Raw genomic sequence first — 26,049 nt, 5'->3', positions numbered from 1 at the left:
GCACATTTGCCACTGTCACCTTAAATCATGATTCTTCTCTATTGGTGCAATCCTCAGATTAATGGAAACAGGGAGCTGGCTGGTCTCCAATGCTAATTAAAGCTCCCAATTTGAATATATGAGCTTGCTTTGCATTTCCCCTTTGAATACGCATACACAAAACAAACAAAAATAGAGTACACAACATGCTTATGTATTATTCTGACTTGTTTAACATCTGACTTATAATGCTGAATAACCAGAAAAGAAAACTGACCCAATGCTTCAGAAATAATTAACATCCTCATCTCCTTATTATCAGAGTACATCCTGAAAAATGGACATGGATACTTTGGGCCCAAACAGATAGGCCAAAATGAAGCTGCTTCGGCCGCGCCGAAGCCACGCTCCAGTCCTAAAGACTGGAGCATGGCTTTGGCGCAGCTTCTGGCCTCTTAGGACACATGCAACATTTAAATAGCATGCCTCCAAAGTGACCCGAAACAGCTTTATTTTGGCCTGTCTGTTAAGGCCCTTAGTTTCCTTTAGGTTTCATTTCCAAATGCAGAACACTGTATTATTACTAGTTCAGTGCCATGATCAGTTATGTAAAGTGTATTTTAGTCAGTCTCTCTTTATCTGTATCTACATCTATGCCCGCAGCATCTGCTTGAAACATGCAGATTTGTTTTTAATTTCCCCAAAGTAATTACTCAAGGTATGAAACAATACAACTTGGTATTGATGATATAATTTGCAATGCAGTGGCAAAATTCTACTGCAATTCTACTACCATTTACTTTGTTGAGCTTCTTATTCAGTAAGACGCCCCATTTAATTCAAAGATGGATCCATGCCTGCTTCCCTTGCCTCATGATATGAAACAAAAATCTACACAGAATCTAGATCCATATGCTGAGAAATCTTTTGTTTTTAATTCAATGAAGGCATTATCCCAATATTCAAGTTATAAGCAACAAACCAAAATTGATTTCTTTATCTCTTCTTGTTTAAATGTTATTTCAGTTTTGATAAACACAAGAGATGACATAGTAGGTGATGGTAAATAAGACAAATTCAGTACAATTCTTCCTCCGAATTTGCGGAGGATCTGTTCCGGAACACACACACCCCAGTGAATTTGGAGATTTGCATATATTCAAGCCCCATAGCTTTGAATGGCCGCATGCTCCTGCGTGTCATGGGTCGTGCACCATTAACATGTATGCCCCAATGGAGGTCGCCCCTCCGTGAATAATCAAAACCACAAATCTCAAGTCCGTGAAAACAGAGGGGCGACTACTTTCATTCTGATTCTGTAACTGTGTATATTCAAGAAACCTGAATACAGATCTAAAGTCTGTCCTGGACTAGTAACAACTCCTAAAATCTACAGGTACTCAAGAGCTCTTTTAATAATAATAAATAATAGGATTTATTTATATCCCGCCCAATCACTGGGAATTCAGGCAGCTTACAACAGTAGGGATAATACAAAGCAATAGCATCTTTTAATTAACTTTAAATGCTTATTACACTGTTTGACCATAGCCAGCTGACTGTTTTTGAGCAAGTCACTCCCATTTGCTTAGTCTCATTTCCTCATCCATAGAAACAGTATTGATGTATTTCATTACTGAATCTCATGTCAGTTAATACAATATGAATGATTTAGATACAACTGCCAAACTCCTTTGTCCATGAAAACGATCATAATATTATTATAACAACAAGTAACATCAACATCATCAATAGAAAGTTATATGAATGCACATATTCAGCATTTATTCTAATGTATAATATTTGATCTATATGTTTGTACATCTGAAAAAAAATTTCTCTGACACATACTCATACTCTTTCACGCACCACACCACACCAAGACACACACCGAAGTGATGGCAGAATTCTTTTTAAGAACAACAAAAAAAAATTCCTGAAATTGAATTAACCATTTCACCTCACTTCTTGGCAATAGCAACTCCGTCTTTCATATACACCAATCCTAAGCAAGTAGATCTATAAACCTCAGATTAAAATAACATCCTAATTCAAAAATCCAGGAAAGAAGCGTAATTCCACTGAACTACTTCAAACAACACTAAAATAACACCATTATATCAAAGGAGCACTTTTCAAAGTCTGTTCCAAAACAATCTAATTGTTCAAGCAAACTTTTAAGCACATACAGATCCCAGACTAAAGTAACTTTACCATCTTTATGATAATAGGTGACTTCCACTTTCCTCTCTTCTGACCCGAGCAGGGCCTGGGCTATTTGGGCAATGTGATGCCTTTTGGTTTCTGGTCCATGAAGGAAGTCGCAGGTGCATGGTTTTTGCATGACATCTGGCCTGGAGAACCCAGTCATCTCACAGAACCCATCATTGCAGTAGATGATGGCACAATTCTGTACTCGAGCATTAGCAATGATGAATTTTTTATCTGCAATAAAAAGTAATGCATTTTTTAGTCATCTTATACCATTTCATAAAGTCTCACAGCAGCAGGCTGGGCTATTTCTGTATCTGATTTCTGTGGACATAATGTGCTTGGATAGAGGTTTAATATTATTAGGTGCTCAAGATATATATATATATATATATATATATATATATATATCAGCCTATAGGTCAATTGATTTGAGGTGGGGTTGGGGGAAACCCAACTTAGGATGTTGTATTACTACACTTATCACTTTGAGTGTCTGTAGTTTTGTTGCACTGGAAATGCCCAACAGGCACTGGACTGGCCAGAACTAAAGGAATTTAATTTTGGCTGCCCCAACTTGCCAAAGCACATGAAATAAGTCTCATTGTAGAAGTGAACACATGGATGTAAATGGGGTGCCAGAAAAAACAGAATAGGGAATTTCAATCGATAATTAAATTGGACTTTCCAAATTCATCTGCTAAATGACTACTGCATTAAAACATAATAAATAATAATAAATAAAAATTTTATTTGTATACCACCCTTCCCACGATCAGGGCGGTGAACAGCAAATCAAAACAATACAATACATACATCAGCAAAAAGACAACACTACAAATGCAATAAACTATTAAAATCAATATTAAAGACCCCATCAGCCAGCTACCCTTGCTGTCAGAGGGGGGAGACTAGCTGGAACTTGTATTGGGGAATGCTGATCGGAACAGGAAGGTTTTCAACTCCCTCCTGAACTGGGCCAGGGAGGTGGCCGAGCGGAGCTCAATGGGCAGCGTATTCCAGAGGGTCGGGGCGACGATGGAATACGATCTCCTTGTTGTGGAGACTAATCTAGCCCCTGGGACCCTCAGTAGTTGCTGCCCAGATGTTCTGAGGGTGCGGGGCGGAATGTATGGGGAGAGACGGTCCTCAAGGTAGCCTGGGCCCAAGCCATGTAGGGTTTTATAGGTTATAACCAACACCTTGTATTGCGCCCGGAAGCGAATGAGCAGCCAATGCAGGTCTTTGAGTACAGGTGTAATATGACTGGTCCTGGAAGTACCAGTGACCAGTCTGGCTGCCATGTTCTGTACCATCTGTAGCTTCCGGGTATGGTACAAGGGTTGCCCCATGTAGAGCGCATTGCAGAAATCCAATCGAGAGGTTACCAGAGCATGTACTACCGTTTCAAGGTCCCCCTGGGCCAGGTATGGGCGCAGCTGGCAAATAAGCCGTCGCTGATAACAGGTGTTCTTGACCGTCGCATTCACCTGAGCTGTAAGGTGAAGCGACGAATCAAGAAGCACCCCCAGACTGCGCACAGAGTCATTCACAGGAAGCATGATCCCGTTCAGGACAGGTGGAACCACTATCATTCCCGGGCCAGGGGAACCTATCACGAGTACCTCCGTTTTCTCTGGATTCAGACTGAGTCGGTTTTCCCTCATCCAGCCCATTACCGACTCCAGACAGGTCACGAGAGGAGAGACTCCATCCTCAGTCACTGCATCAGTCGGAGACATAGAGAAGACTATTTGGGTGTCATCAGCGTACTGATAACCCCGCGCCCCATGTCTCCAGATGATCTCTCCCAGCGATTTCATGTAAATGTTAAAAAGCATGGGAGACAGAATGGCTCCTTGAGGGACCCCAGATGTAAGGGCCCTCTTATCGGAGCACACGTCTCCCAGCTGCACCATCTGGAACCTCCCGGAGAGGTAGGACCGGAACCACTGGAGCGCAGTGCCCCGAATTCCCACCTCTGCCAGGCGCTCCAGAAGGATACCATGGTCTATGGTATCGAAAGCCGCTGAGATGTCCAAGAGCACCAACAGGGACACGCTTCCCCTGTCGATGCCCAGACGGAGATCATCGACCAAGGCGACCATGGCCGTCTCAACCCCGTAACCCGCCCGAAAGCCAGTTTGAAATGGGTCCAGATAATCCGTTTCATCCAAGATCGATTGAAGCTGGATCGCAACCGCCCTCTCAATCACCTTCCCCAAAAATGGCAGCAGCGAGACTGGCCGATAATTACTATATATCAGGGGGTCGAGGGAGGGCTTTTTTAACAGCGGTTTTATAGTGGCCAATTTCAAGCTGGATGGAAATTGTCCATCCCTGAGAGATGTATTAATAATCCGGTGTAACAGCGAGGTTACTACCGGTCCCCCCTGAGCCGCTAGCCATGAGGGACAGGGATCGAGAGAGCAGGTTGTCTTCCGAACGCTTCCAAGGATCTTGTCCACATCATTGGTACTGACCAACTCAAACTGATCCAGTTTAATGGAGTCAACGGAGGCTCTGGATGCCTCTACCCTTGGTTCTGCCCTAATGCCGGCGTTAAGACCTTCGCTTATCCGAGAGGTTTTATCCGCGAAGAAGTTGTTAAATTGGTCACAGCAGGCCTTAGAAGGTTCAAGGATCTGGTTCAGGGCGGAAGGGAGCTGAGTTAGCTCCCTGACCACCCTGAACAACTCTGCTGGAGGCGACTCCGCGGACACGACACGAGCACCATAGAACGAATTCTTAGCTGCTCGTATCGCCTCTCCGTAGTCCTCCAAAAGACGGTCTAGGAGAGCCTTGTCGGCTAAGCGTAGGTGTTTCCGCCAGCGGTGCTCTAACCGTCGCAGGACCCGTTTCCTCGCCCGGAGATCTTCCGTATACCAAGGCTTACGTTTGGAAGCGGGCCTGAGAGGGCGCTTGGGAGCGATACTGTGTATAGCCCTAGAGAGGCCGGTATTCCAAATACCAGTCAGGGCATCAACAGAGTCGCCGTCACTTCCAACCATGTTCCCCTCTAAGGCTTCCTGGAACCTTTTGGGTTCCATCAGCCTTCGAGGGTGGACCATCCTAATAGGTCCACCACCCCCGGGGGGGATCTGGGTAGAAGCCTTGATTTTTGCTTCCACGAGGAAATGATCCGTCCATGACAGGGGGGAAATATTAGTTATTTCCGCCCACGGATTTTCCACATCCATACAAAAGACCAGATCCAGTGTATTTCCCGCAAAATGCGTGGGACCCGAAATCAGCTGGGACAGGCCCATGGCCGCCATGGTATCCATGAATTCCCGAGCTGCACCGGATGGAACATAGTTGGCCGCGAAGGGGATGTTGAAGTCGCCCAGGACAAGTAGCCTGGGCGTTTCCAGCATCAGCTCCGCAACCAACTGTGTCAGCTCGTTAAGGGAGTCTGTTAGCGCACGGGGTGGCCGATACACCTACAAAATCCCTAGACTATCCCTAGCCTTCAGGGTCAGGTAAATACACTCGATACAGGAAGTTCGACGGATGTGGTTCCTGGTGAGAGACAAGGTGTTCTTATGTACCAAGGCCACACACCCCCCCCCCCCCGCCCACCTAACCTGGTCTGGTCCTTCACCGAAAACCCGGCAGGAAGGGCCTGTGCCCACACAGCGTCTCCCTCAGGCCCAAGCCAGGTCTCGGTAATGCAAGCTAGGTCGCACTTGCTGTCTTCCAGCAGATCGTGGATTATGTGGGTCTTGTTATTAATCGACCTGGCATTGCACAGGAGCAGCGTCAGGGTTTGTGGCACGGTTGGAGTGACCCTCAGGTCCCTTTGGTTGGGAGGGGGACAGGAAGAAGAGATAGATATGACGCATCGATCTCGTCTTCCTCTGTAACGCAAGTCCCTTCTCCCACCGCTATACCTCCCCCTGCCCCACACTACCTCAATAGGAGCCCCGCTCGTGCAGACATCACAAACCTTTTTTTGTTTCCAAGTTAGTTATGCTAGTCCTAAGCTTTGCTAGTCATACGAAGAGTGGGAATGACCTTTTAAAAAGTTTTCAGATTTACAGATAAATTATTATTATTATTATTAACCTTTATTTATAAATTTACACAGCACTGTACATACAATCTTTTAGTTAGACGATTCCCTGCCCTCAGGCTTACAATCTAAAGACACGACACAAAAGGAGAAGGAATGGGATCAGGTCCAGCAATTTTTCTCCACCTCAGAGGCCTGGATCAGGGGAGATGGACTGGAGGAAGGGCTTGGATTCTTAATGGATGGTTAAAAGGAGGCATCCTGGATCAGAGAGGGGCTTGCCCCTGGGAACGCTTCTCTAAGCAATATAGTCTTTAACTCAGTTTTGAAACTGGGTAGAGAAGTGATGAGGTGTGCATGTGGGGGAAGAAGGTTCCAGGAGTAAGGGGCAGCAAGTGAGAAGGGATGAATTCAGGAGGGGGCAGTGGTAATCCTACACTGGGACAGGAGACCTTGACTACTAGAGCGGAGGGTGCAAGTAGGAATGTAAGGAGAAAGAAGGTCAGATAAGTAAGGGGGGGGGGGGTGATCAATGCAAACTTCCTGGCCAATGGAGTATAGTGCTCCATTTCTGAACCGAAGAGACTGCCTTATTTGTTGTTATTATGCGCCTTCAAATCAACTTCAACATATGGAGACTTACCAGATTTGTGCAGAGGTTTGACACTGCCTTTCTCTGAGGCTGAGAGAGTGTGACCTGTGATCATTTCAGCTGTGAAAATGCACAGTAGGACTCCTATTAGGATCATTCCTGGCATACCAGTGCCCTGCTGAATAATAACAGCAACTCACTGTGAGGCCGTATAAAAAATGATACCACAATGCTCGGGGTCACCTCGAGACATTTTGCTGCCTGAGGCACAGCACTCCCTCCTGTTACATGTGCAAAACCCCAGTGGACTGACACCTGAACCTTCCATTAGCTCTGACAACAAATCAGGATAGCTTGCTATACCTGAAGGCAGCAGGCTATCTTAGGGCATGCAGTGACAGCTGGAGAGCACACAGAGATCTCCTTTTCCTTCAACACTTTGCTGCCACCTCACAGGTTCTGCTGTCTGAGATGACTGCCTCACTTTGCCTAATGGTGCATGTGTTTATGTGCCTTCAGGCCACCTGTCGATGAATTTCATAGTGTTTTCCTTGGCAAGGAATACTCAGAGGTGGTTTTGCCAGTTTTTTGTTCTGAAATATAGCCTACAGCAGCTGCTATTTCCTGGCGGTCTCCCCTCCAAATACTACCCTGCAGTGACCCTGATTAGCTTTCAAGATCAGATAAGATCTGGTACATTTAGAATATTTAGGTCTTTGCCTAATGCTAGGGCTAGCTTGAGAGCCAGTGTAATGTAGTGGTTTGAGCACTGGATCTATGACTCTGGAGACCAGGGTTCAAATCCCTGCTAAGCTTGCGAATCCACTGGGTGACCTTGGGACAGTCATATTCTCTCAGGCTTAGAGGAAGGCAAAGACAAACCCCTTTTAACAAATCTTGTCAAGAAAGATTTCATCAAGTCCAAAACAATTTGAAGGCACATAACAGGGCCAGCTTAATATTGATGGCTGTAGACTGGCTGATGACTGTTGCTGGTGGTTCACATTTCAATGGACTGATGAATCTGTTCCAGCTTTTAGCCTGAATTTTAGGGGAGCTACTTAAGGTACTAAATCTATTCCACATATATAGTTTAGCACCTTGGATAGCTCCTTTGACATTCAGGCTAATATCCAGAGTGGATTCATTGCCCCAGTTAAGCCACCCATTGCCACTACCTGTGCAATCCTTGTTTTGCAAGAACCAAAATACAGGATTAAAGATACTTCACATATCTCAACCCTGAACGGTTGCCTGCAAATCAAGTTTCCTGTAGTTGACAGATACTATTTTGCTTCAGCCCCACCATGCCTGGAAAGATAATCAAACAAAAATGGAAATCTGCATAAAATTGAATCTTTGAAGAGCAGTCTGTTTTAGTGTCCTTCAATTATGATTGTATAGCCCAAGTGTAACAAGGTGATGGAGAAGTGGAAATTTCTTGAAACAGTGGCCCAAGGGTTCTCATTCTCCCAAAGTCACGTTGCTTGCTTATTTTCTTGCTGTTTTTAACATGTGAGATGCTGAATGCCTTCACATTATGGACTAAGCTGAGACTTACATGGCCCCCAATTTCCCTCCAACCTTTTTGAGAACTACCACATAAAAGATACATATGTGTGATTTAACTCCCATCCACAGCTGTTAAACTTTTCACTTTGGCTTTCTCTCACATCTGATTTTTTTTTTTAAATTAATCTCAAATCCTTTCCCTTGTGTTGCTGAAAAAAATTACGTATTCGATAAGGTATTGTCAAAAACAAACTGAACAAAATTACTGGCCACCTGCAAAAGCCAAATTAAAGAAATATAGCCACCTGCAAAAGCCAAATTAAAGAGCACAGAGAAGACCATGTCATACCTATTAAATATGAGGTGACTCTCAGGGGAAAGAAAGAGGTGAGAGCCAACATGGTATAATGGTTCGGTCTCTGGTAACCAGGGTTTGATTCCCCGCTTGACTATGAAACCCAATGAGTGACCTTGGACAAGTCACAGTTTCTCAGCCTCAGTGGAATGCAATTGCGAACCTCTGCTGAAGAAATATTGCCAAGAAAATCCCATGATACAGTTGCCTTAGGGTCACCGTAAGTCTGAAAAGACTTCAAGACACCTCCACCACCACCACAACCTTGATTCAGTATGGCAATGTGGTTTATAGAGCAAAATTCAAAGCCCGGCGTCTAAAGAACCAAGTACTCAAAAGCTTTCTTCCTGGATAGCTCGATCTAACCATTTTGCTTTCTCCTACTTATTCTTTTTTAAATTCTCAAGTCCTTTCTGTTGATTTTATTAAAAAGTGGGCAATTTCTCATGAGTTTATTATTATTATTTTAAAAAATCCCAAACAAATCAAATTTTGCACACATGACTGGCACAAACAAAAACAAAAAAGTTAAGTGTTCACACTTGAAGTCATGATGTGGGGAATCTATGCAGCTGCCTACAAACTGTGTAATTTCCTTCTCCGTTTCCCTCACCCTCTTTCACATTCTTCCAAAAGTCCCTGGCTATTTACCTCTCCTCAAAGGGAAGAAGAGACTGATTATTTCTGAGCTATCTTTGCAGCAGCCGTATATCACTGGTGTCACTCAAGGGCTTCATTATGCACACCCTTCCCGAGACAAATAAGTCGCCTGACTTTGATAAGCAACTTACATCCCAAAGGACTGCCATAAAAGGATCTGACCTTTTATGTCTCTGCTGGGAACTACAAGTCTGTTATAGAGAAAGAAACAGTATATATTCATAGAGGACTTGCAGTTTTAAAAAATCATCATTGTCATCATAATTGGAGGCTATTTGTCAACACATTCAAAAATTGCCAAGTATTTAAGGGAATGCATTCCACATAGTCTTCAAGGGTATGTTTTTCATAATATAAAAAAAAAAACAGGCCAGGTCAGGTGTGGCCTTCTTAAAATCTTTCCCTAGTATCCAGATGGTAAACCCATGCACACCTCCTTGATGGCAAAGTTCAATGAGCACAACATGACTTACCTCTGAATGAACCATGCCTAAGATTATATTGGCCGTGTGAAATTTCTTCAAACACATTTTTCACTCTGGGGAGTGAACTCAGTAACACTTGCCGCTGTCCTGTGCCTTCAAGTCATTTTTGACTTCTGGCGACCCTAAGGCAAACCTATCATGGGGTCTTCTTGGTAAGTTTCTTCAGATCGGGTTTGTGATTGCCATCCTCTGAGGCTGAGAGAGTGTGACACACCCAAGGTCACCCAGTGAATTTTCATGGATTCAAACCCTGGTCTCCCTGTCTCCTAAGCCAGTGCAAACCATGACACCACGATGGCCTTACTCCTGACTAAACCTGCCCAACATGACAGGGCAACAAATGCACTTGATACTCTTGGGCAACCAACTAAGAGGAAAATTAGGAAGGCTTTGACAAATCAAGAGAGAAAACCAAGGCCAGCCTAGGCAATATCCTTGCTGGGAAAGAATACCTTCTGAAATTGGCCTGGTAGAAATAACAGAGAGAGAGAGAAACTTTTTTCATTTGCTGATGTCAACCAAGGTTCCCCTGTGGCCACCTGAGACCAAAGCATCCATTCTCTGGCATTTCTCAGGACATATTTAAAGGAACCCACCCAACTCTCTCTAAAACCCCAGTCCTCAGCCCCCCTGGCAGGGGGCAGGATGGCATAAGCAGGCAGGAGGTGCTGCCTCTGTGTCTTTGGGGCTCTTGTGAGGCAGGTGAGAGGAGCCGGCTGGCAGACTGAGCAGCTGGAAGAAGTCGGATGCCAAGGGATCTTGCAGCCCCTCTGAGACCAAGAAGGGAAAGAGAGAAGCTGGGAGCAGGAGCTTTCCTAGGCTTGAGCCCACTTCCTCTGAAGCAAGCAAAGGTATCAAGGCAACTCAGCAGTAATAATCATAGTAGTAGTAGTAATGATAATATGCCAAGGGATCTTGTAGTCGAATCTGGCTTTCCTACACTTGAGCCCACTTCCTCTGGAGGAAGCAAAGGTGTCAAAGCAATTCAGCACTGATTAATAATAATAATAATAGTAATAGTAATAATAATAATAGTAATAATAATAATAATAATATGCCAAGGGCTCTTGTAGTCCCTTGGAGACTAAGTGAAAGAGAGAAGATGGGAGCAAGAGCCTTCCTAAGCTTGAGTCCACTTCCTCTGGAGCAAGCAAAAGTGTCAAAGCAACTCAGCAGTGATTAATAATAGTAATAATAGTAATAAGAATAAGTAGTCAAGGGATCTTGAAACCCCTTGGAGACTAGCTGAGAGAAGCTGACTTTCCTAAGCTTGAGCCCGCTTCCACAGGAGCAAGCAAAGAGGTCAGAAAGCAACTCAGCAATAAGAGCAACAAGAGTAAGAGCCCTGCTCTGCCCAGGGACCCTGGAGCCCCTTTCCTCGGCGGCTGAAGGGGGAGGAAGCAGGCCCCCTCCCCTCCCCACTTCCCCCAAGCCAGGGTTTGGGGGCTCCCCGTCTCCCCCTTTCCTTCCCCTGGGGATGGGGGGGTCAAAGGTCCAGAGGAGAAGAAGAGCCCCCCGGTCCCCCCTCCCCATCCTCAGGCGTCTTTGTGCCCTGGTCGGCCGCTTACTTTGCCCTTCGAATTTGCGGATGATGGTGCCGAGGAAGGTGTTCTGCGGGGCCACATGGCCTCGGCGGACGGGCATGGTGCCCCCGCTGCCCGCCTGCTCTGCCTGCCTGCCTTCAGAGGGGGGGCGAGGGCTCCGGCGCCAGGCCTCCAGCCCCCATCCTGCTCCTGCTCTTGCTGCTCCTCTTCCTCCCGGCCAGGTCAACGGGGACCAAGGGCTCGCCCGGCGCCCAACAACAGCTCCATCCTCAGCTCGGCAAAGAAGAGCAGCAGCAGCAGCAGCAGCAGCAGCAGCAGCAGCAGCAGCAGGAGGAGGAGAGGCAGCGCAGGGCGGGGAGGGGAGGGGAGGGGAGGGGAGGAGGGCCGCCCTTCGGCCAAACAGGCAGCCTTTGCGAAGGAGCAGCAGCAGCAGCAGCAGCAGGGAAGCCCACCCGCCGTCCCTCCGGCTCTCCTTCTCGCTTCTCAGGGAGGGAGGGACGTCCCTCCTCCTCGAGCTGCCTGAGGGCTCCCTGCGGATTCCTCGAGTGTAATGGAGGAGGAGGAGGAGGAGGAGAAAGTGGAAGCGAGGTACATCCTCCGCCATCCCAGGAGGAGGAGGAGGAGGAAGAGGGGGAAGGGGGGTAGAGGAGGAAGGCTCTCCCACCCACCGACCCACCCCTCTGTCTCCTCCTCGCCAGGTGTGGCTAAAAGAGAGCTCCTAGGAGCATGTGCAGAGCGCCGCCACTGCGCTGTTGTTGCTGAGCGGCCGCCAGGGGGAAAAAGAGGGCTTTGGGTGTTTGTGTCTTTTCTCTTGAGGACTTTTGACCCCGAGGAAGGAGGCTCAAGGCTAGGGAAAGAAGGCCCTGCCCCAACTTCTTTCTTTCTTTATCTTTCTTCTTCTTTCTTTCCATTCCTTTCTCTCCGCTAGTCTCCTTGGCAGATTCATTGCCCAGGCGGAACCCGGCTGTTCTGGTTCCTCCTAACATGATCCTCTGCCCGAGTCTCGCCCTCCTCCGTCTCCCGGGCCCTGCTTTGTCCCCAGACGGGGCCCAGGGCGGGGACTTGGAGGAGGGCTGCCTCTCGGCCTCCTCGTCGTCGAAGGGCCCTGCAGGTGCTTCCCCCTCGTGGAGACCCCGTGCCTCAAGTTACCTCCGTGAAGGTTTGCCAGGGCCCTCCTCTGAGGCTGAGAGTGTGTGGCTTGCCTAAATGGTTTGTCCATTGGACGAGCCAGGATTCGAACCCTGGCCTCCAGACCCCAAGGCTCAAGTCACTCCAGGAGAGTGGCCCACTGTTGGGGTGAAGGGGGTGCCCTGGGACACCTCCAGAGGGTTTGTCCTGAAGAATAAAGGACTCCCTGAGGCTTTCGGGGGGGGGGGAGGCAGGGAGAGGTGAAATGTGTGAATGGGGTGGAAAGGGTTATTATTTTAATAAGACGGTTCCCTGCCCTCAGGCTTACAATCTAAATAGACACGACACAAAAGGAGAAGGGAATGGTGGGGGGGGGAGGCATCAGGTCCAGCATTCTTCTCTCCCTCTGAGGCCTGGACCAAGGCAGATGGACTGGAGGGAGGGCTCTGCTTCTTAATTGAGGCCAGGCCCAATGGAGGTTGCCTCTGAGCACTGCAAAGCACACTGTCCCTTCCACACCAAAGAAGATAGAAATCGGGAAGAACTGAGCTTCACTTCAGAACTGATGCCACTTGGGTCCCCCCTGTTTCCCCATGTTTGAGGGCTAAAGGCCATCTTTTCCCCTCCCAGGCACCCAGGGAGGGGAATTTGAGTGTCCCTTGTGTCCTATCCAATGTGGAGAAGACAGAGCTTCCAAACACACTGTGGAAATAATCCAGGTTGTGACCAGTTCAACTACTCAGGCTCCATACTATGGAAAATCCTGGGGATTGTTGTTTATTGTGTCACCAGAGCTCTCTGACAAAGCTGGGCTTGGTGTCTTACAAAACTAGGGCCCCATACAGACTGCCAAAATAAAGCTGCTTCGGGACACTTTGGAGGTATGCTGTTTAAATGATGCATGCATCCTAAGAGTCCAGAAGCTGCGCCAAAGCAGTGCTCTAGTCCTTAGGACTGGATTGTGGCTTTGGCGTGGCTTCCAGACTCTTAGGATGCATGCATCATTTAAACAGTATACCTCCAAAGTGTCCCGAAGCAGCTTTATTTTGTCCTGTCTGTAAGGGGCCAACAATTCCTAGAATTCTAGCATTAAGTCTCAAACTGGATTACGTCGGCAGTGTGTTTTGAACCAAACTTTGTAGACACGATGGTCCTGAGACAAAGTGGATGGGAACCCTGTGCCTTTAAGGGTTGTGTAGAGAGGGAATTTCAGTAGGTGTAGCTTGTCCTCTCCCCAAACAGATGGGAGGATAATGTTACAGCCACAGAGTAATAACCAAGCAGGCCATGGTTGTTGCCTCCAAGTCCTTTCCAACTTATGGTGACCCTGTCACAGGGTTTTCTTGGCAATTTTCTTCAGAAGAGGCTTGTCATTGCCATCCTCTCAGGCTGAGAGAGTATGACTTGCCCAGGGTCGCCCAGTGGGTTTACATGGCTGAGCCAGGATTTGAACCCTGGTCTCCAGAGTCATAGTCCAATGCTCAAACCTCTACACCAGGCTGACTGTGGTATAATAGGCATATATATCATAGTCGATGGTATGGTAACCTGCACATACAAATGTAGGACAGTCAGTTCAAAAGGTGACTAGTACAGTAGTTGAAATTCTGTAAACTAACTACACACTGTAAACCCACTATACAATAGATAGATGCTGTTGATGTGTGGCTGTCAAGTCACTTCTGACTTATGCCAACCCTCAGGGAAACCTGTCACAGGGTTTTCCTAGCATGTTACTTCAGAGGGAATAGTCTAGATACATACTAGAAGACTAATGGCCATTCTTGTGGCAACTTGTTTCCTAGGAAGACTTCATAAAATGAGAGTCGCATGAACTTTTGGTGCCACAACAAAACAGCCTAAAATCCACAAAATGCCTCCACTTGCACATCATTGTTTATTTGGGGACCTAAGATTCTCCTCATCAGGTAACTAGGAACCACCTGCTTTTTGTTTGTCTATCAAGTCATTACTTCCTCCTCCTCTTTCATCAATACATTTATATCTTGCTTTCCTCACAAAATTGTCACCCACAAAAGTGAAAACAAATACAGTTAAAAACAGTTATAAAAAGAGAATGTTTTTAATAAAAGATCAAAGCCCATTATGAAAATAACCATCCACTAAACAGCTGTATCTTTCGTTCTCTTGTATGATTTTTAAGACCTTTGCCTGATGAAGAAGCCAGTGGAGCTTCAAAAGCTTCCAACATGTATAATGGGCATTTTGATTGGCCCCATAAAGGTGTCATTGTTTTGTGGATTTGGGATGATACTGTATTTTGCTATATGGCCAACATGGCTACCTCTGGATATGCTATCAAAATATAGTTAAACTGTGTTATGTGTCTTCAAGTAGCTTATTGACCTATGGTAACACCATGATTTTTCATAGGGTTTTCTGAGGCACAGAAGACTCAGCTTGGTTTTGCCAATTCCTTCTTCTGAAATATATTTATCTATTTATTTCTTTAATTTTGGTATTTATATCCCGCCCTTCAGCCCTAAAGGTGGCTTACAATTATTCTTTTAATTAGATGGTTCCCTGCCCTCAGGCTTACAATCAAAAATATAGAAATACAGCCTACATGACCTGGTTTTCATTGGCAGTCTCTCATCCAAGTCCTAACCAGGCCTGGCCCTGCTTAGCTTCCAAGATCAGATAGTCTTTAGCATTAAAACCCATTAAAACAGATTCATGCAAGACCAGAGCGTAGAAGTCAGCAAACAGCACAGTCCTCTGCCGGTGCATGTTCTTTCTTTAAAGGTTCTTTAAACGTTTTCCCTTGCTGACAGAAGGAGAGTAAGGAGGGTGCCAGTCTGGCCCTACAAAGGAAGGCGTATCAGACCCTGGGAGCAGCCACTGAGAAGGCCTTCTCCTATGTTCCTACAAAACATATGAGAGAAGGTGGTGGGACTGAGAAAATGGCCTTCCTTGAATATCTTGCATCCTGAGCAGCTCATCTAGAGAGACAAGGTACTTCAGATAGCCTGGACCCAATCAATATAGAGCTTTATACCTAATAAACAGTGCTTTGAATTGTGCCTAGAAACAGCAACAGCTAGTGGAGTTGTTGCAACAAGAAAATTGTGTGCTCCTAGTAGTCAGCCCCAGTTACCAATCTGGCTGGAGCTGTTTAGACCAGTTGAAGTTTTTGAACACAGTTCAAAGGCAGACCCACATAGAGCACAGTGTGTGTGGGTGCCTTCAAGTCACCTATTAATTTATGGCAAATCCATGGATTTCACAGGTTTTTCTTAGGTGAGAAATACTCAGAGGCAGTTTTACCATTTCCCTCCTCTAAAACCTAGGCTACAGCACCTGGCATTTGTTGGTGATCTCCCATCCAAATGGCAATCAGAGCTGACCCTACTTAGCTTCCAAGCTCAGAAGAGATCTGGATATTTAGGCCTATAGAGCACATTACCATAGTCTAAATGGGACATAATTAAGGCAAAAATATAAATGTAGAATACAAATCTTTTCCAATCATGGTGATCATAGACTTTTCTTTCTTAGTCCTACAGCAGGTATGAGAATCTTGGGGTCCTTCAGAGATTATTGGACTGTAATTCCCCATCTTCTTTGCCACTGACTTTTATGGCTATATGGTTTTGGGGTACTGCTGTCTAACCACAGCTAGAGGGCTGCATGTTTGCTGCTCCTAGCCTGAATTACAGAATAGAATTGAGTTCTAGGTGGATTCCAAGCTTTACACCATACATAGTGGGTCTTCTAGATACACCTGATTGTGAGCTTACTGACACGAGCATCTTGACAGAGGTTGGTGCCTCTGTAACTGAAGAAAAGTGTTATTTCAGCTGCAAATCAAGATCTTCCCTACAAGATTATGTCCCCCATGAATATAAAGCATATCCTTTCCCAGCCTGGCCCCTTCCTGATGTTATGGACTCATCAACCACCACCAAACCAATGTCCAGAGAAATGTAGTCCAAAAATAACCAGAGAGCTCTGTCTTAGGAAAGGCTGATGTATTCTCATACCCAAAGAAAACATTTGTTATGAATGTCAGGATAGCTTAATGGGCTTAGCCATGGTCTGTCCAGCTCTTCTACTTCTTTACTGCCTTGAAGGAGGCAGGTTCAGTGGTGTATCTAGTATATTTAACATTCTGTGCAGATCATTTTTAATACCCCCCTTTCTTCTCTTCAACAGCTTTTTCTGGTTCTGGCAGTTGCTTGCTGGCTGGGCAGAAAGGGGTGACAACTCACTTTACACTTGGCCAGGAGAGACACCAAACCCTTCCCACCAGAGCATCAGTGGCACCCCTCTCTGCAGTGTCACCTGGTGTGGTATGAACCTCAAGCACTCCCCTAGTGATGCCCCTGGGCAGGATATATACCTCTAGTGAATGATACATATAGCTGGATTCTGCCCATGTTGATTTGAACGCAAGCTTCATAGATTTCAGACAGCCTTTACTTTAAATGCACATAACAGTAGTTAGGGTTTATCTACACATTTTGCTTTGCAATGCAACTATGTTTGGTCATGCATTCTCAATTTGCTGTTTTCACTGTTTTTCCCCCCCTGGAAACTGCATCTATGTGCATCTCTGAGTTATGTTACCCACATATATCACCATTGTGAATAAAGATGGAGATGGTGAGGTAGATGTATTCAAAACATTTGCAACACACAAATATATGCGTGTGTTGCAAATGTTTCAAATACATCCACATCACCAACTCCATCTTTATTCACAATGGTGATATATGTGGGTAACAGAGTTTGCTTGGACTTCCTCCACTGTTTTTTTTTCCTGGAAACCGCATCTATGTGCATCTCTGAGTTCTGTTACCCACATATATCACCATTGTGAATAAAGATGGAGTTGGTGAGGTAGATGTAGTCAAAACATTTGCAACACACGAATATATTGAGCCAGGGCAGTTAAAGCAGTGTCCAACTGGATGATTTCTGCTATGTGTTTTGGACCATAGCAATATAAATCCACATTTCTGAGTCATGCATAAAATGGAGGGCATTTTGAAATTCCTCCTTGACAGGAGGTTGAAATGTAGGGCATGTCTGGGAAAAGGAAGACCTCTGATCACCCTGTCCCATGGTGGGGAGCACAGTGTGGTGTTAAGCTTGGCCGAGGGTGAGATTGAGTGACCTCTAGTTAGTTCCTTTAAAACTCTCCTCCTTGCCTTCTGCTTCTTCAAGTGAAATCCTCTGGCATGGTTTCCAGCCCACTGCATTTGCAATTGGAGTCCACAATTCAGATTGGAGACACTCCCTCCGGATAGTGTCTTGCAAGAGGATGTGTGTCAATTTGGGGGAATGCATGTTATGCTGAAAGGAGACGTTCAGTACTCAAAAGGCACCAGAGCCTGTCTGATCTTGGAAGTTAAATAGGGTCAGCCCTGGATAGTACTTGGATGGGAGACTGCCAAGGAAGACCAGGTGCTGTAGGCTAGATTTCAAAGCAAGGTGCTTTGAAGAACTGCTGGACCTGATCCCCTTCCCCACCACCATTCCCTTCTCCTTTTGTGTCGTGCCTTTTTAGATTGTAAGCCTGATGGCAGGGAACCATCTAATTAAAAATAATAATTGTAAGATGCTCTGATAGCCTATAGGGCTGAAGAGCAGGGTGTAAATACTATAATAAATAAATAAAAATTTAAAAAGCACTGGCAAAACCACCACTGAATATTCCTTGCATAAGAAAACCCTATGGAATTAAAGACTGGTGACTTGAAGGGGTGCACACAGACACACACCATGCGCCTGAATAATAATAATAATAATAATAATAATAATAATAATAATAATATGTATTTATATTCCCCACCTCTTCTTGCAGATTGAGGCAGGATTACAACATAGTAAAATACACAATGCCTTTCTGAAGTCAATTTCTTCCCATTTCTCCAAACAAACTTCAAAGTTTCAGAGGATGGAAGTGGCCGAACCGCCTCTGAGTTTTCCTTGCCTAAGAAAACTGTATAACATTCATTGGATCTCCCTAAGTTGAGAAGAGACTTGAAGGCAAACACGCCATCTATGGCCTGAAGTTCTCCAGACAAGTTTGAAAGTGGACTAAAGGCTCGATTTCAGAGGAGGGAAGTGGCAAAAACCACCCCTGAGTCTTCCTTGCCTAAGAAAACCTTTGGGGTGGCCATCAGAGCTGGGAAGGTTGAGCAAAGCAGCGGCAGGCCTGAGGACTTGGTCCATTGAAAAGCACCGGAGCTGTCCATGGTTCTGAACGCTGTCCTTGGTGCTGAAGCTTTTCAGCTGGCGCTTCTCCAAAGGGACGCCCCATCGCCTTCCCCCTCCCTCTGCCTCCTGCCCAGGCAGTTTTTCCCGCAGTAATTACTCAAGAGAAAGAAAGAGAGAGAGAGAGGGCGGCTGCAAGTCTCTGGCTAGTACTTTCCCTTTGCACGCAGGAAAGAGGGCCACTTCTGCCTCTCATGTCCAAAACACACTACAGGAAACAATCCAGTTTGAGACCGTTTTAACTGCCAGACTCAATGCTAGGGAATCCCGGGAACTGTAATGTTTGTGAGACACTGAGTCTTTTCTGCCAGAGAACTCTGGCGCCACAATAAACTACAGTTCCCAGGATTCCCTAGCACTGAGCCAGGGTGGCTAAAGGGGCCTCAAACTGGATTATTTCTGCAGTGTGTTTTGGACCTCAGTCCAGGCAGAGTGACCCTTCTAGTATGTGCATAGAGAGAGCTTGTAGCACAAACTGAAGAGACAAACTGAAAGAAACTGGCAGCATGAGCTTTTGTAGACTTCAGTCTATTTCCTCAGATGCATTTGGTGGAGTGGAAAGCCAGGTACAGACATATATATATATATATATATATATATATGCCATTGGTATATGATGATGTCAATACAAATGACAAATCCTTTGCCTTCTAGTGTATGTGAGTGTATTGTGTGCCTTCCAAGTTGTTTCCAACTTATGCCTATTCTAGTTTAAATGTTGGACTAGCACTCTGGAGACCAGGGTTCGAATCCCGTCGTGGTCATGGAAACCCACTGGGTGGCCTTGGGCAAGTCACACTCTCTCAGCCTCAGAGGATGGCCATGGCAAACCCCCTCTGAAGAAACTTGCCAATCCCCCCCACCCCCCCATCCCCAAAAAGCAACAACCTTAGGGTCGCCATAAATCAGAAAGGACTAGAGGGCAAACAGCAACACCAACATGGCAAACCTTAACCTGCGCTTTACTGGGAAAGATTTGCTCAGAGGAGGTTTGTCATTTCCTGCCCCCGAGAAGGCTGAGAGAGTGTGACTTGCCCGATATCAACCACTGGGTTTGCATGGCTGAGTAGGAATCGAAACCTGATCCCCAGAGTCCTTAACTCTAAGCCACACTGGCTCTCATCTTTTTGGTCGTTGAACCAATACAAATTTGGGGGGAGTTTTTTTTTCCAGGATTAGACCTTGATTGATCGATTGACTGACTGACTGCTTGTGTGCCAGGGCTTTACTGCGCATGGGCTTGTGCAGACTATCATTTCAAGGAGTGCTGGAGGGAAAGGAACTTGTTCTCTTCCAACAGTCTGGGTCCCAGCTGCGCCTTGCCCATCCCACAGGTGCTCTCTGCCTCTCATGGGGCATTGCTCAGGTGTGGCTTATTGTTTTGCCACGGCTTGGCTGCCCAGGGAGGGCTCAGTGTTGTGCTACGACTAAACTGGGAGGAATTTCCCCAGCCTCTCCAACTCAGCACCAGGAGAAAGATGGGAATGGGGCGTTTAGGCAGGGGGAGAGGGAAGGAACCAGATGAATCCTTGCATCTAGAAGGATTTTTAAACCGCCTCTGAAACCTACTGGGTGACCTTGGGTAAGTCATGCTCTCTCAGCCTCAGGGGTAGGCAGTGACAAGTCTCCTCTGAACCAATCTGGCCAAGAAAACGCCAGGATAGAGTTGCCTTAGGGTGGCCATGAGTTGGAAACTATTTGAAAGCACACAACAACAGCGGCAACAACAACAACAAGCCACCTGTGTTTTGCTGAGTGCTAGAAGACGCTCTGACAAATTCCTAGCAGAGAGGACGTCTGGACTTTCTACATGGCAACCAATGAGTAAGCACTGCTTTAGAAAGAGACAGACAGACAGATGCTTTAAATTATATGCTAAAAATGAAAGAAAAAGAGCAAGAATGTAAAGATATACTCATGTTAGTCTGCAGAATCAGTATGTAGAGAGATCTTGTAGCACCTTTGAGACTAACTGAAAGAAAGAAGTTGGCAGCATGAGCTTTGATAGACTTCAGTCTACTTCCTCAGGTGCATTTTCAAATGCACCTAAGGAAGTAGACTGAAGTCTACAAAAGCTCATGCTGCCAATTTCTTTCTTTCAGTTAGTCTCAAAGGTACTACAAGATCTCTCTACATAGGAAAACAGCAAGTCAGTAATAAGTCTACCAGAACCAGGCAGCACATTGGTATTAGCTGCCAACAGGCACACCATACTCCATTGACTCCTCCTTTCTAACCATGACAGATTTATGTTAATCTTTATCCACTTACTTAATTTCTCTTCTCTGCTGTCCCACTATCCCAGTTATTTTCTGCCCTTCTTATCTATCTTTGTGGTTCTCACTGATACATTCACTCAAGCTTGGTCCCACTGAGCATAGCAGATTGTTTTTCTAAAAGAACTTTGAAAATACTCTTGTGCAGTTTTGGAATACATATTTTAGATAGATAGACCAACAAGTATCTATCTCTTGATCTCAAAGTATGACAAAAGTAGCTGCAGCCGTGCTGGTTTGTAAATTTTAAGACATGCTGTCCCATATGCAGCTACTATTTTTTAAAATGTTTTATTTACATTCAAAAGGTGTTTTATTTACATTCAAAAATTACATTCATTTACACCCAGCAGTGTTCCAGTATAACAAAAGCAGGAAAATAAAAATTCAAAAGGATGAAAAATAACCACATTAGTTGTAAATTTCTATAAAAGCTGATCAAATATCCAAATAGAAATTGTAAATTTTGTCTTTACATCATTCTTTCAAATGTTGCAAGTGTTATTGATCCACTGGATCACATCTGAAGGAAAATTATCTTCCCAGTGATGAGATTATCTTTCCTGTAATGAAGTATCAATTTTTCAGCAGTCAAAAGGGTGTGAAAAAAACCCTTCTGTTGGTCATTTGTTATTTTCCAAGAAACAGGTAAATAACTCAGAAGAAGGTGCACATACCTGAATGTCAAGAAACTTTCCAATACCAAATTTACTTGTGTGATTATCACTCACTCACTCACTCACACACATACACACACCAAATGTAGCTACTATGGGACAACTCCAAAACACATATTTTAAGTGTTATATCTTCAACAATATTCTGATTTAGAAAATCCTTTCTTGAAGAAACATTGTGGCAACCAATGCAAAGACTTGTACTGTATATGACTTATAAAGGCTTAATTACCCTAAAGGCAGCAGATCCCATCTGAACTTGGTAGCTAAGCAGGATCAGCACTGGCTAGTACATAGATGGGAGACCACCAATGAATACCAGATGCTAGGCTATATTTCAGAGAAAGAAACTGGCAAAACTACCTCTAACTATTCCTTGCCTAAGACAACCCTGTGAAATTCAGGGGACTGCCATAAATCGACAGGTAACCTGAAGGTACATACACACATAAGTCTTATAAGAAATGTAGGTAAAAACATGGTGTAATGGTTTGACCATTGGACTATGACCAGAGTCTCAATCCCCACTTGACTATGAAAAGGTCCTAGGTCATCTTGGGCAAGTCATACTCTCTCAACCTCAAAGGAAGGCAAAGGCAACACCCCCTAACCAAATCTTGCCAAGAAAACACTATTATAGGTTTGCCTTAGGGTCACCAAAAGTTGGAAACAGCTTGAAGGCACACAAAGAACAACAATAAGACTTCGGCAATCTGTAGCCATACTGGTTATGGATGTTAAAACTGGTGGCCATTGATTAATCAGAATGTATATTACTCATTGATAGCATTTTGATATCACTGCAGTTATCATGGCAGCATACTATAGAATTCTGGGATTTGTATTTTAGGGAGAGGTGCTTGGAATTCCTTGCCATAGAATTCTAGTGCCTCATTGTAAGCCTCAGGATGTAGCAATGGCAGTTACAGAGTGATCATAATAAAATAACTGTGTTGTGTGAAAGGGCCCCTAGGGTTTTAGAAGGGAGGAAGGAATAAAAGATACCTCTCCCACGTTGTCTCTGCCATATAAGAGTGGGAATCATTAGTCTTTGCAGATGTTGTTGGACTGCAGTTCCCAGCATTTCTCACCATTGCCTGGGCTGGCTAGGGCTAGTGGAGTCCAACAACAACTAGTGGTATTCAGAGTTCCCAGTCCTGTCTTGTAGAGTTTTCATCTCCCCAATCACTCTTACATAGTAGGGAGCACACAGTTCTGCAAATAGAAGAGACAACCCCAATTTCGGGAGAGAGAAGAGGCAGGCACAGCTCTACCCTGCCTGGCCCAGAGACAGATGAAGGACCCTCCCTCCATTCTAATTGCCCTCTCCATGGCCTTGGAGGGAGAGAAGAAGGGGTAATATCTGCTGGTCTTGATCCCCCTTCCTAATGCCATTCCCTTCTCCTTTTGTGTCATGTCTATTTTAGATTGTAAACCTGAGGGCAGGGAACTGTCTATAACAATTTGTAAGCAGCTCTGGAAGAAGAGTGGGGTATAAATACTCTGAAGGAAGGAATGAACTTCAATCTCCCATTTCCAAAACAGTTATTACAAACCTGTTATTATAGGTGTGATTAGCACCATTTTCATGTTTCCTCTGCTTTCCACTGTAGTTTCTTTCCTTCCCAATGGACACAAGAATATGCAATGTTTAAAACTGCTGTTATAATCACAATTAATATTCTTGACTTTGGGTACCTTTAGACCAGTGTTTCACAACCAGGTTCCCTACAGATGTATTGGACTGAACCCAGCTAACATGACTGTGTTGGCCAGAAATGATGGGAGTTGAAGTCCAACGTGTTGGGGGACCACAGCTGGGGGATGCTGCTTTAAATCCCATTTTATTTCATGTCTCTGTTGAGTCAAGTGTCATCAATATTCTGTAAGCTTCTTAGAATCATAGTATCATAGAGTTGGAAGGACCATCTAATCCTCTGTCTTTGCAGTAACCACAGTGAAAACATTTCTGAGGTGGTAGTCCAACCTGAGCTTAAAAACCTCCAACAAGAAAGAGTCCACCACGCCTCTGAGGAAGGCATGAAAGAATCCATAAATACCGAAGCTTCGCCTGTTCCCCAATCATGTGGAAGCTGCTATCTTGTTTTCTGAATGGCTCCATTTTCTTTCCAAACAAAGAGGAACTCAACTTCTTTGCTATTAGAAAGAATGATGCTAATCTGTGCATTTCTTTTTTTTTTAAAGATCCGATTTGATATGCCTAGATTAATCACTATGCTTGTAAAGCTGCAGAACAAATCAACAGCTACATGAGGCCATTTGGGTGGCATCCTTTTCTGAGAGTATTCCAGAACAATGCCTCTAGGTGCTTCTAAATCCCACACTGCACAAAGCATTGTGACAGCTGACTCTTCAAAAGTCAGAAGGGAAGGGAGTCATGTTTCCTTTTCCAATTTAGAAAATTGATCGTTGGCTAATAGAGGCATTCCTGGCCTCTATCATGAGCAGGATCACAAACAGTCAAGTCCAGTCACAGTGAAATGGAGTTTCATGTTGTTCAATCCAACTCTGCTGATGAAAGATAGATGAGCTCTGATCTAGTGTTCATACTGCACTTTTGACTGGTTTCACCTTATGACTTTCTGCTCTCTCTCAGAAGCAATTCCAAGCATTTGCTATTCATTTAAAATAATGTGTATCCCCCACTTACTCCCAAAAAGGGTCAGAGAGGTGCAGATTAAAAGCGGTAAAGCACTATATCAAGCAATAGCCAACAGTAAAACTCACATCTGCCAAAATACCAAGGAGGATTCAAAAACCTGCTTTAAAAAGAGAAGAAAATTGACCACCCTCTTGAAAGAAAGCAGAGATGGAGCTGCAAGGATCCAGATGCTCATAAAGTGAAGGAACTGTCACCCAAATGTACCTAGCATTAGTCACTGTGACAAAAGTTCAGTTGCTTTAACACAGATTTTATTTTGAATCTTTTTGAACTCTGTTACTTGGATGCCATTAACCTTTGACAAGGTCTGCTGCCTGTTGTACAATGTGAATCACATAGAGAAGGCTATCTCCAACCTGACACATCCAGATATCCTGAGGAATTGGAAATTAGGAAGTAGTGCAGGATGGCTGGAATGCTCTTAAGCTGTCCCATGTGGACCTCTCTGCTCATTAAAATCTACCAGGAAGGCTGTTTCTTCTCTGAGGCTGCATCCACACTGCAGAAATAATTCAATTTGACAGCACTTTACCTGCCATGGCTTACTGCTATGGATGTTTTGGGTATTGTAGTTTTGTTTAGACATTTTGCTCTCTATCAGAGAGCTCTGGTGCCACAACAAACTACAATTCCCAGAATTCCATTGCACTGAGCCATAACATTTAAAGTGCCATCAAACCATAGTGAAGATGCAGCCTGAGTCACATTGGAAGCTGAGCAGGTGCAGCTGATGGAACACCAGAAGATGACTTCTCTTTGGCCATATCCAGCACATGCAGCCTACCTGGAATGGCTCATGTTGCCCTCTTTCTGATGGTGTATCATCACCCTTGCAAACACCTTTTTCATTGGGGAGCCTTTCAGTCTGTGAATTTGACAACATTTTTGTTGATCCTCTTAATTTATGTTTGGTTTTAATCTGCTGTCTTTTTAATTTTGCAGTTCTTAATTTATTATGGAGCTGCTGGCATTGTTTTATATACGTTGCAAATCACTCTTGGAGTTTATTGTAAAGGAAAGGTGCAGTGGCATTAATCCTTTAAACAAATTAATATGATATCAGGTTAAGGAAGAATGCTGAAAGTTTGAAAACAATTTGAAGATAGGAATGATCTACAGTTCTGAAGCACTCATAACTCCTCGGCTCTGCCTGTCCTTTACCATCATGACTTGCTTTTGTTAAATTGTAGAATACATTTTGCATGTAATTTTGGCTGCTGCATTCTAGCTTAATGCCACAAAAGATTAATTATGGATGGGAAGACTATAATTACTTAACTTTCTTTTGTTCATTCAAGCTCTGAGAATGGAAAATAAAGGGTAATATCACATGGTAGGCCAGCTAAGTGCCAGCTAGTATAATTTCTTTGGAGACTAACTGGGATTACAGGTTGCGATTGTGCAGAATGCCAGCCAAACAGATTGCTCTTGTTTCTTGTACACATCAAAGGAGAATGCTGCTAAAGGTTAGGGAGTACAACCTAATTAGTGTAGAAAATTAGTACATTTAATGCATTAACAGGGTGGCCCTTGATGGGTGGAGGAGTTGAAAAGGTAAGCTTTCCCAATAGTAGTATCTTAACTTTGAAATGTCAACCTCTTCTTCCTAAAACAAAAACAAACAAACAAAAATCCCAACTGGATAGTACCATTATTGCTTTCTTTTAGACCAGACCTGCACAACATACA

General features: G+C 44.6%; 1 protein-coding gene across 15 annotated transcripts in view; it reads right to left on the bottom strand.

The window, feature by feature from the left end:
* Positions 1-11,613, bottom strand: part of KCNH7 (potassium voltage-gated channel subfamily H member 7) — a 418,649-nt gene extending 407,036 nt beyond the window's left edge. For 14 of the 15 annotated variants that reach the window (XM_089519860.1, XM_089519863.1, XM_089519874.1 and 11 more), the window contains exons 1-2: positions 11,378-11,613; positions 2,194-2,424 (exon numbers count right to left, since the gene is read on the bottom strand). In XM_089519860.1, the coding sequence (XP_089375986.1) occupies positions 2,194-2,424; positions 11,378-11,453 (307 nt within the window). In that variant the 5' untranslated portion in view covers positions 11,454-11,613. Of the gene's footprint in view, positions 1-2,193; positions 2,425-11,377 lie in introns of those variants that run through there. The other variant, XM_089519875.1, reaches the window with a different exon arrangement.
* Between the last annotated feature and the right edge of the window lie 14,436 nt (positions 11,614-26,049).

Source organism: Sceloporus occidentalis, unplaced genomic scaffold (genome assembly GCF_023333645.1).
Source record: "Sceloporus occidentalis isolate IW3139 unplaced genomic scaffold, rSceOcc1.0.p SCAF_4, whole genome shotgun sequence".
Lineage (NCBI taxonomy): Eukaryota > Metazoa > Chordata > Lepidosauria > Squamata > Phrynosomatidae > Sceloporus > Sceloporus occidentalis.
Note: the sequence above shows the minus strand (reverse complement) of the source record. Positions and strands in the feature narration are given on the sequence as shown.